The sequence below is a fragment of the Brassica rapa genome, chromosome A02 (genome assembly GCF_000309985.2).
Source record: "Brassica rapa cultivar Chiifu-401-42 chromosome A02, CAAS_Brap_v3.01, whole genome shotgun sequence".
NCBI classification, from domain to species: domain Eukaryota; kingdom Viridiplantae; phylum Streptophyta; class Magnoliopsida; order Brassicales; family Brassicaceae; genus Brassica; species Brassica rapa.
Window position 1 is genome coordinate 24,567,265 of NC_024796.2, and position 20,089 is coordinate 24,587,353.

The following is a 20,089-nucleotide window of genomic DNA, read 5'->3' on the forward strand; positions in this document are numbered from 1 at the left end:
ATGAAGCCATAGCACAAGCGTACTGGGAACGACAAGGGATGAGCATCGTGTATCCCTGTCTTAAGAAAACCCACCACACTCTCAGAATCCACCTCCACTTCGAGCCTTCGAATACCATTGTCCCATGCTATGCACAGTCCATACACTACAAAAAAAGGATCATATTACATCACTTAAATAGAATCACAAAAATAAATGATACTATTTAGAATTACTTATTAGGAAATGATACAAACGATGCGGTTATTAACTTGTTTGGCATCGATTGAATGAAATTGATGCAAATCTTTATTAGTTTACATCACTTTTTGAAAAATGATAGAAAATATGAGTTTACATCACTTATTAAATGATTCAAAAGTAAAATCATTTTAATAAATGTTGCAAATTTGACATCAATGATAAAAATGATACTAACATAATTTTCATTAGTTACTAATATGTACGTAGATCATTTCTGCTTATAAACGATTTTTTATGCTTTGATAAACTATTTCGAATTGATTTAATAAGTAAGCTACATTAATTGATATTTTTAATATTAAAAATATAACATATATATTAACTAAATAAAGAATCTGAAAATCTATATTAAAAAAAAACATTTTTATACTCACTAGAATACATATTTAATTAAAAGAAAGAAATTATTCTATTTTTTTACAACTAATATTTTAAATTTTCGACCTAATTAATAAATGTTAATAGTTAATCTTATATATGTACTGCGTTAAATTGTTTTGTAAAGAAAATTGTAAACCATTAAAAATCTATATGTTTGTTACCAAAAATATAGCAATATCTCCTATTTTATCTCACCACTAGTTCACGTTTCCTTCTAATAAGAAATCAACTGAATAAAAGCAACGATCCTTTACATCTTTTTTGCAAAGTCTTTTCTTCCACACACAATTCTTTAACACAGTTTAAGAGAGGTTGAATCTGCAGATCTGAAATAATATTCTTGGAACCTTCGTGAAGTCTATTATTGTTTACCTCAGGAACCATTGGTTAAGGTTAGTCAATAGTGACAATCTGATGCAAACTTTTCTTTATATTGTTTTTGTCTATGAATCGGTATTTTCTTATATGAGTGATGATGATTATGGTTTTATTTGTAGAAGAAACTATTAGCTTAAAACCCTACAACCAACAGCAAAAGATACAGAGAATTGGAAGAAGAAGAAACTTGATCGAAGAACTCTTACGGCGAACTATGTTTATCTGTTTTTTTAATTGTGTTCTTTTGTTTTCTTGTTTTTGTAATTTTCTTATTTTTAATTGTAACATCAATGAAAAGAATATTTTACATCAATTATTTTTAATTGTAACATTAATATCAGTTATTGTAATTGATATATATTTTACATCATTTATAATAGTTGATGTAAATATTTAGCATTTTTACATCAATTATTAACAAAACGATGTGAATTATTTGCATCACCACTTTCAGAGTCATTTATATAAATGATGCAAAATTATTTTACATCATTTATAACTAATGCAAAAATACAAAATAAATGATGCTAAACAACAATTTTTTTGTAGTGATAATAAACACCCCACAACTCCGCTAAAGGGGCCGAACAAATGCCATTGTTAATAGCAAAGCCCCCTTTCCACCTTCCATATTCATCTCTCATCACCCCACCTGCTGCCGCCAGTCCAGGGTTTCCTTTAGAAGCTCCGTCAGTGTTCAATTTGCACCATCCAGACATTGGTCGTGACCATGCAATCTGTCTCTTCACTCGTGCCCCAATCACCGGGTGCTGCCTCAGTTTGTTATTCGCATGTATCACCTCCTGAGTCTTATCCTTAACAAATTGCACTCTGTCTCTACACTTCCCTGTTTGACCGAACACATACCCACATCTCCACTTCCAGCACCACCACACAGTCAAGGCGAAAAGCATAGGCCATTTTTCTCCATTAGCCGTTGAATCTTGCGCTAAATTTTCATATAACCATGGGAGAGATTATTACTTCTCTTCTCATGGGATAACATTTTTCAAGTCAATTTAGCCAATAAAAAAAATATTTTTATTAGATGGAAAAATGTGCAACATTTATTTACAGTCTTAGTTTAAAAGATAAATCTATAGTTATTTTGTCCAAAACCTATTTATAGTTATATATCTTTTACATATGTAAATTGAAACCTATGACCTAAAATTGTGGAAGCTGGGACTTTAAGCGTCAAAATACGTTAAATATTTAAGAGCATCAAAATTGTTAAAAGTTACAATTCAGTGGTTGTATTTCTAATTTGTTAGGTCAAAGGTGCATGGTTCAAAACCTGGGAGGAGAAAATATTTATTTTTCTTTAGGATGTACTTTTTATTGGGATCGACATGTTTCCAACCGACTTCATTTTACTCTTTAGAACAGGTTTGAAAATAGTTTTACTTTATGAATATAACAATGTATTTATTTTTTGTTTATTACACTATTTTCTACTACAAAATAGAATAGGATTAGAGCAAAACTTATTATATTATAGAGATATCCTATTTTAAAAGAAAAATAGAATTTATATTGAAATTGCTCTCAAATTTTCCAAAAAGAAAAGACTATCTTCTCAGATTGATATACACCTTTTACGCGAGAGAAGAGATATGAATCTGAGTAGAATTTGTATTAAATTTTCACAAAAAAAATTGTAACCAATTTTATTTTGTCAACACTTTAAAATTGACAATGGAACCCGGTAAAAGCTTATTAGTTATGTGAAATCAAAAGAGTAAATGAAAATCTTGGGGCTTAAACCTTTTTTAAATTTTAAATTTCTTAAGGTTTGAATTTTTATTTTAAGTATTATGCGATTTTCCCTGAAAATCTTGTACATGATAAAGAGAAAATAAATCAGGTTTTTGTCTGCCACTTCCCCATAAGAAAAAAATAAAAGTAAGTGCACTACTTTCTTCTAGTTTAACCAAATGCATTTCTATTATTTCATAGATTTTTTTTTTTGAATTCTTAATCCTGTTTATCGTTCATATAACTAGTTTTATTTACAAATTCACACAAATAGTAACAAGGATAAACATTTAATATAATACTAAATAATTGGGTTTTAGCTAAACAGAGTGTGTAAAATACCAAAATTTACGTTTACACCACCTGTAATTTTTTTTTATTTTGGTACGAAAATAGATACATTGTTTTACTAATTCACTTAATGGTTTTACAATTAACGGACTCTTGGTTTATTTACGTTTTTCATGTGGCGACTCTCATATTTGTGGACCATACATTATCTGAATAGCTCAATTTTTTACTTAATTAATTCTGAAATAAATACTTGTTTTATTGATTTCGAAAATGACTTCTCCAAACGTTTAGATATCTCTGCGTGTCTTGTCAATTCCAATAAGGAGCAATTTTTTATTTATTACAGTGTCGGCAAAGCAAATAAATCGACAAAATTACAAAACGAAGAAAATGTGAATAAAGCAGGAAAAGAGAAAGGAAAAAAACGTCAAATCGTCGTCACACCACTGTGGCAGAAATCAATAGGAATATCGAAATTTAATAATGTCCTTCAAAAAGATACTTTAAAAAAATTATTCAAAAAAAATCTCTTAGATATTAAAAAGTTCAACAATGAGATATAATAATCAATAATTTTGATGGTTCTATAGCATTATATATCTATATTTTCCTTGAAAATAGAAAACTTTATTATAAAGAAGATTTTATTTTAAAGTAATTAAGCCTCTGTCATAGAGGATTTCCATGTTTAGGAACAGATATAGAAAATGTTTTTCATCTCGAAATATAGAGACATAAATAATGTTTTCTATATTTTTTTTTCAAATATAAACATTATTTGAACATATCTACTTTTATAATAGAAGTTTTCTATTTAAAAAAACGTAGATATAGGTTAGAAATATTGTTATACTGCTTTGTCCTTTATATAGTGCCATCTCCTTCATTAGCTGCCTACACACTTAACATTTGTTGCCTTCCAATCTACCTCTGAAATTTTCTTTCTCACTCTCAAAATGAAGCTTTCGATGCGTTTGATCTCAGCTGTTCTCCTCTTGTTCATGATATTCGTTGCTACAGGTTCATTACTTTCATAATTTAATATCTAACTATAAACATATGTATGAAAATATACAACCATTTACAATATATCAATAACATAACATACTTTTGTATATATTTGGATCTATATAATATATATATATATATATATATATATTTCATGTTTCAAGCGAATGTTCTTGTGAATGCTCATAGAAAAAGTTGGTTTGTGTCGCTTATCCTTCCTACATGATTTCAATTATTAAAAACTATTTAGCAAAATTAAATACTTATGGTCTAAACAAAGTGTTTGTATTGGTGTTGATTTTGTCTAGGGATGGGTCCAGTATCAGTGGAGGCACGCACATGTGAGTCACAGAGCCATAGGTTCAAGGGTCCATGCGTGAGCGAAAATAACTGCGCAAACGTGTGCCACAACGAAGGTTTTGGCGGAGGCAAATGCCGTGGACTTCGTCGTCGGTGCTTCTGCACCAGACATTGCTGATTCATTGAACCTCATAAATCATCAAAATCATCGATCCATTGTCTTGTGTTTGCTTCTTTCTTATCTAAATCTTCAGTAAAGTACCATGTCGTACGGTACGCGTGTGTTTGTCTTTAGTTTGTTCTCGAATAAGTCGTTTGTGTCTTTACAGTTGTAAGGTAATGTTATATTCTAAATGATGGTAACTGGGGATTTGATAATATAAACATGACTAAAATTAAAATGTGGTACTATATAACTGCAATTTATGTGTGTTTGTGGGATAAATGATAGTTTCCATTGAATAAGTGGTGTGAAAATCATATTTGATTAAGGAAAAATATTTTGGGAATTCACTAGATAAATATTAAAAATCTCGGTTTCTATTTTTCTGAACCTGAAAAATCATAGATCAAACCAGAAAAAGTATATTAAACACAAAAAGTTAAATATCCCAGTCAACGTTAACTTTATTGTATGCATGTACTCAATCCATGTCTATGTATAGTCATAGTCTATGCTCTTTAGAAAGGAAGAAATTTGAGATCACACTCTTCAATTTCCACTAGCCAGTGCATGTTATTGTGAAGGAGATTCAACTTCTTTTAAGAGCAAAGTTCTTGGAACTCGATAAGAAAACTTATAAAATGCTGACTATCTACCTCAAGCAACTATAATTATGAAAACTATCTCTCAAATTAGTTTTGACGCCGGGGGAAGTTCCCTAGTGGATAAATTGAAGGTTTGTGGTTGGATTCTATTGTTGGTTTCTTAAGGATCGTCTTGAGGAAGCTGTAGGAGCAGAGATAGTAAGGTTTGAGGGTGGCCCAAACATCGGCAGCTTGGATATAGACGAGCCAAACGCCGTCATCCTCACCACTAAAACAATATAAACTATAACTTCAGGAGATCAGAAAGGTTTTCTGACTTTTACTTATATTTATACATCATTGGTTTTTGGTTTCAATTAAAATGTTTACTCGAATGGAGGAAGTCTCTTTTGCAGGTAGTTTGTATTACTGTTTTGGACTCTAAGACTTATTACAGTTATTAGTTTTAGCTGAAGAAGATGAGCATAGCTGTTCTTAACCTCATGGTTATAGTGTAAAACTAACTTCAAACTGAAATTCGTATATCCATTGCAATTCGCTTCACCTATCTTACGAAATTAGTTGACATTACCACTCCACCTATTGCAGTTTTCGCAGAGCTCTTTAGGTTCCAAACTTCGGACATCTGACGTCATTGGCAAATACTAATACTCAGTTTCCAGGTGAGTCTTTCCAGGTGAGTCTGTAATCTTTCATTTAATCATCATCACCAGTATTCTGCAATAAAACTAAGTGATGTCTAACTTTCTCTTCGCAGACATCAGCCTCATCAAGACAACCTTCAACGACGATGCCCAGACAACTCCCTTATAGCCATTTATTCTCCTTCGAGGAAGGTTCACAATCTTTTGCTACTGTGGCATAATCCAGGTGCTTTAAATTATATGATTATATTGTCAATGCAACTGTTTGATTCTATGTATTCTTTCAATTTGGAATGACATACCGTCTTACTATGTGTTAGATTTGAAAGTCTGGTTGTTAGGTAATGTATACTTTTTCCAGTGTTATCTGCGTGCTCAGGAATATTTTCTACAGGGCCGTGAGTGTATGGTTGGACGTAACGTATATATATGTCATCAGCTTGTCTTTGTTGATCATGGTTGTGGAAGTTCCGTTTATACTTTTTTTTGGTCAATTTTTTCATTAAAAACATTAAAACTTCCAAGATACAACATAGTTTTTCTTATGTAACCTAGCTTGTTTAGCAAGGGAGTCTACAACATTAAGATTATCTCTAGATATGTAACGAAAAGTGTAATCTCTATGTCTTGATATCTCAAAGATATCCTGTGGCACAAAGACAGCCTCTGTGATACGGACGTTTCTGTTGGTTTGTTCAGTTTTGAACTGATTTAACTCATCAAATAAACTCTTATAATTTCCCATGAAGGCAACTTTAGAGTAGTTTAGTCGGACCATTTGCTGTGTTGCCATCAGGAGGGCTATTGCTTCAGCCTCTAAAGTAGAATTCATAGGCGCTTCTGTTGAGGATCCATGCATGATTTGGTTGCCTTCTCTTCTGTGTAAGTACCAGCCAAACCCATCTCCTTTCTAGAAGACTTCCATTTAGCATCCACTAGGCAGTAGTATTCAGAATTAGGAGGAAGCTTATCTTTTATCGAAACCTTGCTCAGACTTTTATTTTGTCTGTTTTGTTCTTCATCCCCTGTATTTTTGTTTGCCCCCCTCCACTGATCTAGATCTCTTAAAGCTCTATTGATCATGTTAATGATATGATCCCTTTTGTTGTTGAAAATAATGTTGTTTCTCATTTTCCAGAGTCTCCACCCCACAAGGAAATTTAAAATCTCTGCTTGGTCTCTCTGCACCAATCTAATCATTTCATTGATGTTCTGTATAACTCAATTGCTACTCTGGTCCAAGACCGTAAAAGAAGTGGTGCTGAGCTCCCAAACCTCCCTGCCCACTCTGCATTGAAAAAACGTATGGTTTAGCGTTTCCATCTGTTCTTCACACACCAGACATGTATTGTCCATTTTTACTCCTCTCCTCCGAAGATTATCCAACAGAGCTATTCCCCCATGTGCAATTCTCCACCAGAAAGTCTTTATTTTTTGAGGAATATTAAGAGACCAGATCGATGAACAACACTTCCTGACTTCTTCAGATATAACAGCACTTGTTTCCTGGTTCCCTGCTTCCATTGTTGAGAAGTTTCTCTGAAGATAGTACCCAGTCTTAACACTATTCCCATGTTCTTGTGTAGTTCCATACTAGCACATCTGGTCTCCTTGAAATTGGTGGCCTAATATTTAGGATATATTTTGTATCCTCTTGTCTCACCAGATCATTGATTAACTGGACATTCCATTCTTTGGTACCTGGATGAAAGAGATCCTTAACTCTTATATGAGGATGAGTTTCAGTACCTCTTCCTTGGGCCGGAGATGGTGGTTGAGAATGTAGCCAATTGTCTTTCCGCACATTAATATGCTCTCCATCCCCCACAATCTATTTCATTCCTCTTTTAATCAGATCCTGCGTTTGCACTATACTTTTCCAAGCGTAGCTTGATGATGAATAACATTGTGAATGAAGTAGCCTTAAAAACCCTTGCTAAGAGAGATGTTGGGTTCTTTAGAATTCTCCATCCTGTTTTGCCAGCAAAGCCTTATTGAAATGCTCCATATCTCTTATACCTAACCCCCCCCCCCATCCCTTTTTGAGGCTGTAATTTTATTCCACCATATCCAATGGATTCTATGTCTATCATTCATCGATGACCACCAAAATTTTCTCACTGCCTTTGTAATCTCTTTAAATATAACCTTTGGTAACATAAAAGAAGACATAGTATATGTCGGTAGTGCAGAAATTACAGCTTTTAGCATGATTTCTTTTCCCGCTTGAGAAAGAAACCAATTATACCAACTGTCTATCTTATTCATGATTCTCTGCTTGATATATTCAAAAGCATCTTTTCTTTTGCGTCCTATTTTTTTCTGGCAAAACCCAAATATTTCCCAAAACCTCCTACTCTAGTTATTCTTGTTTTCTATTTCAAAGCATCTTGGAGTGGTAGAGGAATATCTTTTGAAAATGTGATTGCTGACTTCGTATAGTTCACTTCTTGTCCAGATGCATCTTGGTATGTTTTCAAGACTTCCATTAACTTGTTACACTCCTCCTCTGTTTCTCTACAAAATACCAAGGAATCATCAGCAAACAATAAGTGAGATATCGGGGGTCCTCCTCTAGATGTTCTATATCCGTGTATTTGATTTCTTTGGATGCATTACCTTATTACACTTGTCAAACCCTCTATACATATAATATACAGATATGGAGATATAGGATCACCCTGACTAATTCCTCTATGAGGGAAAATTGTTTTTGTAGGTTCACCATTTAGTAGCACTAAATAAGATACAGTTGATATGCATTTTTGAATCCATCCACACCACTTATCACTGAAGCCCATTCTCCTCATCACTATGTATAAAATCTGCCATTCCACCTTATCAAAAGTTTTGGCTATGTCCAACTTTAAAGCCATAAACTCTGTTTAGATTCTTAGTATGGAGAGAATGCATAAGCTCATGAGCTATAAGCACATTATCAGCGATAAGTCTATCAGGACTGGTTCTCTGAAATAACTCTGTCTAACCAGAGATTTAGTCTTTTAGCTAAAATTTTAGAAATTATTTTATAAGCCACATTTGAAAGACTAATAGGCCTGTAGTCTTTAATTGAGCTCGGAGAATCCGTTTTCGGGATTAAGCAGATGTGGGTGTGGTTTATGGCAGGGTCTAAATGGTTCCAGTGATGCCTAAAAAAGCCTGCGTTCATGCCTAAATTAATTGTAGTTTGTTGTATCGAGGTGTTTTAAAAGTTGCACAGTGACAAAGAATAAAAAGAGACTAATGCTTTTTGATAAAGAAAAAGTTATTTTAATCATTTTAATATTACATATATAAAGTTTGAAATAAATTTATTAGTTTCATATCAGTACCATATACTATGTAATAAACCACACCCTACGTGGAGCGAGATATTAACTAAATATTTGGTAATGGAAATAGTTTGGTAAAAAATACCTTTTCAAAAATAGTAACAAAATATATTTAACTATATTTTAATAATCTGATATAACTAAAATTGTACAAATATTTTTTTTAAATTCAATTTAAGTATCATGCATATTTCTTAAATTTCAAAATTAATATATTTATATATGTTATCTGGTATATAGTTTAATTTAGAAGATGTTAAAATAAAATATTTTATATGAATATCTATTAAATGAATTTTTTTATTCATATGGTTTTATGATCATTTGTATCTTACTATAGAATTTGTTTTTTAAATCATTGATCATTAAGTTTTCAATGTGGATTTTAAACTGTTTTAGTAATATATAGATGGTTTTTAAAATTAAAATATAACAATTACCAAAAATCTAAATTTTTATTATGTGGTTAATGTGATTTATTTATTTTAATTGTATAAATAAAAAATGATAGAGGATACACAAATTGTTATCAAATTTGTATTGTTATAAATCATTTGTTTCATATATATTTTAATCACATTGGATGACTCAGTAGCTTTTATTTAAGAAAGTAAGAAAAAATCTCTTTTGTAGATTACTAAATTAATTTTATGGTCAGTTATAAAAATATTTAGATTGACTAACATATTTCTTTAAAGATACTTTCTTTAAAAATTATTCTAGTAACAACACATGGTATATCTCATATATTGTAATGATTTTCTATTAATATATAAGAGATTACTACGTCAGTTTAGTCAAGTTTCCCTTAAAAGATTCTTTGCAAAACAAAACTAATCGGTCAACATTATCTTATTATATGTATATGATAAGTCGCGGTATATATATAAAATCCCTCTTCTTCCATCATAACCCTTAACTCTCTGTCTTTCTCTGGAATATATAGTAATATTTATTAGTCTCTTGAAAAATGAAATACGCTTTGTGTTTCGTCTCATCCCTTCTCGTGATTTCTTTCATACTTCTCCTTGCCACAGGTTCATTAGTAATTCAAAATTTATATGCATAATCTATACACATCCATTTCACAATAACATATAGTATCCGTACGGCTTTTGATATTTACAAATATTAAGTACTAGTACTTTATATATATATATATATGTCTGTGAGTGTGTGTGTGTGTGTAAACACATATCATATGTCACATTATTCTACATGTGAAGTTTCAGAACATACACAGACATATAACCAAATGTTTTTATTTTCTAGAGATGAATCTGGTGGAAGCAAGAGTTAATGGGGAAATAAGCAAAACTTACGTTATTTGTGGAAACGAAAGAGTATGCAACTGGACCTGCATCTTTAACGAGCATTTCACAAGAGGTCGATGCCGACACTTATATTGTTACTGCTTCCGCTAGCATTTTTAAGATGTGATCTTCATAATGTTAATTACCTTAAAAACATATTATATTCTATCTTATCCCTTCTATCCTTGTTAACTAATTATATATTCATCAGTTACAAAAAAAAAAAAAAACTAATTATATATTCAGTTAATAACATACTTTAAATATTTTATCTAAACTATTTCATAATTAAAAATAATTAATGTATTTTAATAAGATCTTAAATTTGACTCTACTTTTTTGTTTTTATATATTTTTCCATTGCGACATCGCAAACGGAAAATTTGGATACTGTAGCTAATTTTCGCCCAACAGAATTTTTTAATATGTGAATAAATAAGTCATTTTATAATATCTCATTGTATATTTACACAACAATGCAAAGAAGTAATAAGCTAATAGTTAAAAACATAATATAAAATTCAAAACTAAGCTTTCTTAGTAAATTACGTCTTAACTTAATTGTTCTGATCGTGTATGAATGAATACTTAGACGGTTGAATCATTTGCCACGTAGCAAATTATGGGGGATGATTGATTGAATAAAATGTTTCAATGAGATGAGGAAGAGAAGGTAATGTTGTATAGGCTAGATTAGGCACATAGACTGATGAAGTTCCAGAAATTTCTTGAGTAACGAGAAGAAGACCAAGTCGACGAAGAAATGATACGGGTGTCTACTTCTCGACAAATTACCTACAATCCTTATTAAAGTTCACTTTAAATTATCTGTAAGTTATCTAAAGAGTGCATTACCGTTTAGGACATTTTTTTACTTTTTTGACAGAATAAGGCACATGTTGCTGGATGAACACTTTTCTTCTAGAGAGAGACTTCGTTCGGACGGAATTACCCTTCGCTGAGTAATCTGAAGTATGAAGCAAGATTATGTGGATTTATGTCTAGTTGGTGGAGACCCCATTTAGTTACGTTTGCGTTTCATGGTAAGAGTTATCAAGATTGGTTTATAGGTAAGTGAGACACATTGCAACCATTGGATGTGATCTAATCCAACAGTAATGGATATCTAACAGGTTTGAGTTTCACAGCAATAGATTTTAAGCCATCAGATTGGAGAGGGGGAAAAACTAGATCGTAGGATTGGATTTTTTTTGAATTTTATGAAATTACTATTATCAACTCCCCTCTATTTCGTTATGTGATTTATTTTGACATATTAAAGTATATCAATAAATAAATTGAACATAATAAATTATAACTTTTTGTTGTCAACATTTTAAGATCTATTTTAGTATATTTTAGAAATTTGAATATGAAAAACATATCATGACAAATCTTTTTTTTGTAGATTAAATGTTTATGGACAAATAAAATGTGGACATATATATTGTGGATATTGAAAAAAAATGACCACAGACATAATAAATGTATAAAAACCAATTCAGTATAGAAAATGGTCTTTTAAGCTATTAGATGTGGCAACTTGAACTATATTGTAGGATTATAATTTTTTAATTTTCTTATATTACTATTATCAATTTTCCTATATTTCTTTATGTGATTATTTTAACATATTAAAGTATATAAATAAGTAGATTAAATATAATAAATTATAAATTTTTCTTCTACATTTTAAAATTCGTTTTAGTATATTTTAAAATTTTGAATATAAAAAATCATATCCACAAAAAAAATTGTCCATTAAATGTTTGTGAACAAATAAAATGTGGACATATATATTCTGGATAAAAAAAATCATAGAGTTGGACACATATATTGTCCATTTTGTTGAAACTAGATCGTAGGGTTGGATTTATTTGATTTTTTTGAAATTACTATTATAAATTTCCCTCTATTTCTTTATATGATTTATTTTGACATATTAAAGTATATCAATAAATAAATTAGACATAATAAATTATAACTTTTTGTTGTCAATATTTTAATATCCATTTTAGTATATTTTAGAAATTTGGATATGAAAAACATATCATGACAAAATATTTTTTGTTGATTAAGTGTTTATGGACAAAGAAAATGTGGATATATATATATATATATATATATATATATATATATATATATTGTGGATATAAAAATATATGGACATATATGTTGTAATGTTCAAAAAATGTGGACAAATAAAATGTGGACATATATGTTGTGGACATAAAACTCAGCAATGAAAGAAGAAGAAGATCCCAACCAAGATAAAAAGTTTTAGCATATCAGCACACACTTGAACACATCGATCACAAGCTTCAGCTAACAAACTCAAACTCCCAGGACGAACAATATCTTGGGGTTTCTTCACATCAAGTTTAGGAGAAGTAGGTGTAAGCTGTGGACATGGATACAATTAATGTATATAAGAAAATGTGGACAAGGACTAATGTTGATTTGAGAAACGTGGTTTCACATTACCAAGTAGATTGTAGTCTTTAGGTCCTTCACTTGCGTATGATCGAGCTCCTGCAAGACATTGAAACAACTAAACTGTGAATAGAGCCATTAATAACCAAACACAAAAGAGTATTGACACGACATACAAACAATCAATTAAAATGCTAAACATGTAATACTAGATCAAAAATGTCATTCTTGTTAACTAATGTATGTCTAATTATAAATCATTTTCCCAAAAAAAAAAAAGATCGCTGGCTTCAAAAAAGAGCTGGGAATAAATAAAAATCCCTCAGCTTTGAGCAGAGTTACACAAACATAATCCTTCAGCTTTAACTTCAATTAAAATTACAGAAAAAAAATTGATGCATCGAAGAACCAACCTTTTGGATATGATAGAGAACAGAGTCTGCGATGAACATCTTCAACAGCTTTTACTGGACAGAGAGTGGTTTGAGGAGCTTCAAATCGAAAGGTGACAGAGACGACGGCTTGATTCTGATAGTTATAAGCACTTTCGATCATAACTGCCAAAAATCTCCGGTAAAGAGTAGATGTTCAGACACTTGATGGGGAATCTATCAGTCGTAAATAATCTCGGCGGGAGTCGGAGGTCTGGTGGAATTGTTTGCGGTGGGTTTTGTTGCTCAGTAATCTTCGCTTTCTTCTTCAACTTCGATTTCGTCATGGCTCGTTACAGATGATGAAGAGGAGCGACGAAAAACAAAGGAAATAGAGTAGTTCACGAAAAGAGGAAAGTAGATCTGAGATTAGCAAGTGGGAGAGAGAATATAGGTCGTTTGCGAAATTCAAAAATTGATTTATGATATTGCAATTTAGAAATTATTATTTTATCAATAAAAGTTGAATGGGATTGACTCGTTAAAGGAGAACTAGAATTAGAGGAGAGTATAGTTGAAGGGCATGTAAAACATTGCACATAGATAAAGTGTGCCTCCAGCTAAAAGTGTCTTAATGTGTTATTGGAAAGACATAATATGTCTTAAAGAGTAAAAATTTCTTGTCTAAAACGCTTAACAAGATTTTTGTTTTGATTTGTCTATAATAACTATAATAATTTGGACAGAAGTTAGGTTCACCCTATAGGGTGAATCTTTAAATTCACCTCACTCTTTATAACTAATCAAATTTTGCACATAGATTATTAATTATAAAATATTAAATTAAATAAAAAATAGCTACAAAAAATAAAAACGCCAATTTTAACAACGCTAACGCTTCCACCTAAACCATAAATCTTAAATTCTAAACGCTGTACCCTAAATCCCAAATCCAAATCCAAACCCTCAAACCCAAACCTTATACCATAAACCCTAATCTTAGACCCTAAATCCAAACATGTACCCTAAACCCTAATCCTAGACCCTAAACCCAAATTATATACCTTAAACCCAAAAATAGGCTATAAACCTAAATCATATACCCTAAACCCAAATCTTAGACCCTAAACCGTAAACCTTAACTCAAACCCTATAGCATCTAAGTTTTGGATTTGGGTTTAGGGTTTACCGTTTGGGTTTCAGGTCTAGGATTTGGGTTTAGGGTATAAGTTTTGGGTTTAGGATTTACGGTTTGGGTTTAGGATTTACCGTTTGGACTTGTGGTTAAAGTTTTGGGTTTAGGGTATATAATTTGGGTTTAAGGTTTACGGTTTGGGTTTCGGGTCTAGGACTTAGGTTTAGGGTATAAAGTTTAGGTTTATAGTATAGTTTTTTTGTTTAGGGTATATAATTTGGATTTAGGGTCTATGATTAGGGTTTAGGGTATAGGGTTTGGGTTTATGAGTTTGGATTTGGATTTAGAATTTAGGATATAGGGTTTAGAATTTAAAATTTAGGATTTAGGGTTTCGTTGGAAGCGTTAGCGTCGTTAAAATTAGCGGTTTTATTTTTTGTAGTTATTTTTCATTTAATTTAATGTTTTTTAATTAATAGTCTATGTGAAAATTTGATTGTTCTTAAAGGAAGGGGTGAATATAAAGATTCACCTTAGGGAGTGAACCTAAGTTGTGTCCTAATAATTTTAGATCTCGACTCATAAAAAAAAAACAAATGCCCCAAAAAGGTGATCGAAACCAATATATCAAGTGATCCTACACATTCGCTTCAGCTTTTGAATTCCTAAACCATTGTACTTCATATATGTAGGACAAATTTCTTAAGTAGCATAAAAGAGTTTTTACCACAAAATATTACACAATAAGGAAAAAGATCGAAACAGCATTCACGAAAAAATAAAAAGGTTAAATTACTCTTAATAAACAATACATTTAATATAGAAAAATTTCCTAGAATAGGTTTTTTCGTTGATTTTCACAAAATAGTCCTTGAAAAACATAATCAAAATAAATTTTATTATAAGGTAAAAATATATTTTTACTTTACGGTTAACTAATCTAAATTGATGATTCTATATTTAGAATTAAGGGGCAGTGTTTTGGGATATGGTTTCAAATTTAAAAAAAAATATTTAAATTTTCAAAATAAAAAGACTATTTTGGTCATTCTCTTTTTTGAAAGCTATTTTTGTGAAAAAAACTTAGATATTGCTATTTGAGAGAATTGCCTTTTAATATAAATCAGTATTTTTAAACTTATCAAATTTCTATTTGAAAATATAAAAATATTAATATTCTAAGTTTTATATCCTAAACTCTAATCATAGTCTTTAAATTCTTACTTCTAATACATAAAGTACTATTCTCAAAATTTAAAGGAAAAATTAGAAAAATACTTTGCAAAGAGATTTTATTTTGAAAACTGCTATGTATTTTATTTCTTTTGAAGATTACACTTTCTCATAAGCTAAATGACTTTTTTTTTTTTTTTTTTTTGGTCAAAAAGCTAAATGACTTATTTATCCTAATTAAAATGTATATACAGCAAGAAAATAAATTTATTATTTTAAATATAACTATAATTTAAGTGACAAGTAATAAAAAATATATAAAATAATCATCGTTGAAAACATAATATTTTACGTGAAGAAATATCACAGTTGTATGAAACTTGTCAATTTTTGATCTAGTGTCTTTGTGTTTTATAATTTTTTGCATATTTTTCTAGAAGTTTCTGGGCATAGTCTTGACCAATCCAAATTAACAAGCACATCGACAATGTTTTGTCCCTAGTTCTATAATTATTCAGCGGAGAGAAAAAAATTTGAAGTTGCTGTTTCGGTGAGATGATGATTCTTAACATGTAAAGTTTTATATTATGTATCAAATTAATATTTGTTATATATATATATATATATATCTCTATTATTAAAAGAGAAGTACCCTTTAAAAAATACCTCTTAGTTTTTAAAGTTAATTACACTTCCATGCCACTAAGAATTAAATTAAATTTTTTATTTTAATGCTTGTCTTTTTGATTAATGTGTTTTCTTTATTCAAATATAAATTTAATGTCATTAAATGAATCTATATATTTTAATGTTTGTCTTTTTCGGTTAAATTAATGAGTTTTTTTTAATCAAATTTAAACTTAATGTCATTAAATAAACCTAAAAATACATCATATTAAACGTAGCTTATTACGGATGAGTACAACCCAATAATGAACTTGAATTTTATTTTTACGAAAACGTGAATCACTTGACATATATAATATTTAAAAATATTAACTACAATATAACAAATGCATATAACCTAACTATACTTTAGTTTGAAATGATCATGCTCAAATAATATATAGTCAACTTACATCATGCATCTATCGATGTACAATATTCAAACCACCTATAGTTTTCGTTTTCTTTATAAGATATATCAACCAACCAATCATCCTATTGATTTTCTAAGCTTTATAAAAAAACAAATCAATAAATACAAACTCAAAATCCAATATCTTTTATTAATCAAAACATAATATCTTCAATGTCGTATCTTTAATGTACCTATTAAATAAAGAAACTGTAACCATAATTACATTAACTATAGGAATAGATTTGATTCCAACCAATTGATCTATTACTTTGGTAATTGATTTGCTTGCAGAAGAGGAAACAATAAATTTAAAATTTGTAAGAATATAAAGATATAGGATTCCAACTAATTGCCTATATTTGCGTATGATTTTCGCATAATAAGCTTCAAATTGAACATTAAAAAAGATAGAGAGATTTTTTAATCTTTTACCGACACATAACTTAAACAAAACGAAGAGTTAAAGGTATTTTTTTGTTACACTTCCCGGAAAAAAACGGTTACAACATGGGCTTTCATAATACGGCATTTTAACATAATAATGTTATGGACATTTAATAATTATCTTAACAAAAAACAAAGACTATAAATAATTTATTATTAATAAAATTATGAAATTATTTACAATTTAATGACTAATTCATCGCCCTTTTTATATGTTAAATTTTTCATAAAAGTTTAAAAATCATTGTATTTACTTTAAACATTATAACTGATTTATAATTTTTTATGCCATACTAAGTCATAATATAATATTTCTTCATATTTTACATTAATGACCATTATTTTTATATATCGTCTACAATTCTCTAATTACGTCTATTTGTTCAATTTTTTATATGATATTGAATATTCGTCGTAAATAGATGGTTTAAGATGCCAAAAAAATATTTAGTTAGTGAATGTAATACATCAAATATTATAAATATATCATTTAGTTAAATAAATAACCAAAAATAGAAAATTCAGATCCGTGCTGGCACGTGGATCTGGGTCTAGTATACACTTATTGGACAAGTGTGATTTTCAAAAAACTAATTATTAAATAGTGTATTTTCCTAATTATCCCTTGATCCCTAGTCCCTACTGCTGGACAAAAAAAGTCTCTTAATATCTATTTCATAACTTTTTAATCTTATATATATCTATCCTTTAGTGATAATATTTTAAATTCTACTTTTGTGTTATTTTTGGGATATAAACATATTTAAATATTTATTAGTATTTTTTTCTCTGATATCTACTAATATAAAATAGAGCTTTATTTTCTTCTCCTTTTGCCACCTAATCAAATAGGCTCACCAGAACCTGACACCTTTCGCACCTATTAGCCGATGAGAACGATGAGCTTAATACACGTATGAAACCGACGACGGCTCTGCTTCTTCCGCAGTTAGTTGTTCGAGTTAATCCTAGCAATAATGAATGTTAATCAATCATTCCCCTCACTACCTTCTCTTCGGTTCAGCTTCTCCACCTTCTCAAATAATCAGAGTTGCTCTATATATATATGGTGCTCATCCTCAAGATGGAACGCTACATTTTGGTTACTATTTCTACTGTCGGGATCAACCGAAGCTTGAGCTTTATATCATTGTGAATTCCCAGATCCACTTCTCCGATTCGAAGGCCATCGGTTGCAAACAAGTTGTCGTGACACGCCTGCTACGCTTTTGTAAGTGCTGGAACCTAAAAAGGAGGAGAGCTAATTGGAGTTGATATGGTGTTAGACTGTGAGTCGTGATGTCTTATCTCTGTTTTAGATGTATCGTAAATCTTTTTAAATATCCTAGCTGATTGACTGCGTTTCTTTTTATTTCAGTCGACTTTGATTCAGAGACTTTCAGCGTGTGATGAAAACCTGTCCATTCAGAATTTTATGGTAACAATACAATTGGACAGGTATACAATTTTATGGTAACAATACAATTCAGAATTTTGTGATGAGTTGTTCCTTTTTTTTTTGTAAATGTGATTTAAGACTGATAAATGAAAAACCGTATACACCTATGCAGGCCTCTGATATGATCATGAGTAGCTGATGACCTGAGAAGAAAGAAGTGAAGTAGGAGCTTGCACCAGCTTAAGGGAAATACTCCATTTCATTTAGAGTCTTTGAAGTTAGAGACTTCAGATGACAAATAAATAAGAAAGTCGAGAGTTAGAAGTTTCTGTATGCATTTTCTGATTTGTAAACTGGGTTGATTGAGCTGGGCTCTTCAATGGCGACGATCTGATGATCGTCGAGCTCCGATTATCTAGAGATAATCGGTAGCGAGTTGTAATCATTTCTGGAGATTCGATTACGTTATCGATAAAGTACTTCGTTGATCTTGAGTTCGAGTTTAGATCATAACAGGCTCAGACTGTCTGTGTTAGTGTGTTTGGTAATGTTGCAAACTTAGATGAGAAGCTACACTCTTGGACAACACGTAATAATATCTTAGCTGTTAATATCAGTTGTTGCTGTCTGTGTTATGGGACGATTCATTGGCCTTTTATGCATTAACCTACACATGGTAGCCCCTCTTACAATCAAAATGCTCAAGAGCATGATGATGGAGATGGGTTTATGAGTAACGCTACGACAAACCTTAGCATGTCAAGAGGTAGAAGGTCAATAAAATCACCTCAAAAATATCAAGATATGGAGACCACGGTACGAGGGAAGAGTAAACAGGGAAGAGTAAATGGGGTCGTCGAGGCCGTGGATATCGTCCAACTCCCTAGTATCTTTCCTTTCTTTCTATGATTTAATAAACATATGTACCATAAGTTTCTCTTGTTCTAAGCTATTGCTTGGCTGAATATGAGGTTTGTCTCATCATAATTTCTCAAATTTTATGGTTGTGATATTTGTTTCATATTAAGTGTCATTTTATCATTTTTGTGACATAAAAATTGTCATTCTATAATTTCAATGCAATTTATATTTACTTTTAACTCAATATTAATTGTAAAATGTATTGATTTTATAAATAAATGTATTTGTCTGAAATGATATTAGTTAAATAGATGATATTAATAAAAACTTAAATGTATTTCAATCAGTTTCTTGATATGTATGAAAAATGTCTAAGTGACATTCTTTGTGAAACAGAATAAGTATGTTTTTAATTTTGAATGCCTTTTTCAAAAAAAAAATATGGTAGTAAATGTATAGAAGCAGAAAGACATTGAAGTAATAAATATCTAAGTGTTTAGTTTTGGAATAGGTCCGACTCGTGTTTTTATTGAACTTTGTGCAAAGCTTTATTTTTATAAAGCAATACAAATAATTTGTATAAATAGGCCCTAATTTTTTAGTAAAAATTTTAAAGTTTTACTAAAAGTTTGCAAAAAAAAAAAACAAATTTGGACCATGTGCAAATGTACTTTGAACACATGTCTAGAGATTTATATATTATGCAAATTAATATTGAAATCAATTAATCAACTGCAAATATGTAAACTTTTTTAAAAAACCAACAAAATGTT

The 20,089-nt window shown here is 30.3% G+C and overlaps 1 protein-coding gene and 1 long non-coding RNA gene across 2 annotated transcripts; both read left to right on the forward strand.

Annotated features, from left to right (window-relative positions):
- Positions 1–3,920: 3,920 nt before the first annotated feature.
- Positions 3,921–4,773, forward strand: LOC103854018 (defensin-like protein 1). The gene is made up of 2 exons (XM_009130920.3): positions 3,921–4,074; positions 4,371–4,773. Exons 1-2 carry the CDS (start codon positions 4,011–4,013, stop codon positions 4,538–4,540), a joined length of 234 nt encoding a protein of 77 aa, XP_009129168.1. The 5' UTR covers positions 3,921–4,010; the 3' UTR covers positions 4,541–4,773.
- Positions 4,774–9,996: 5,223 nt separating this feature from the next.
- On the forward strand, positions 9,997–19,975 carry LOC103854016. Its single transcript, XR_630414.3, has 4 exons — positions 9,997–10,143; positions 10,379–18,345; positions 18,435–18,514; positions 18,628–19,975. It is a non-coding gene; the product is annotated as an uncharacterized LOC103854016 (long non-coding RNA).
- The last annotated feature ends 114 nt before the right edge of the window (positions 19,976–20,089 follow it).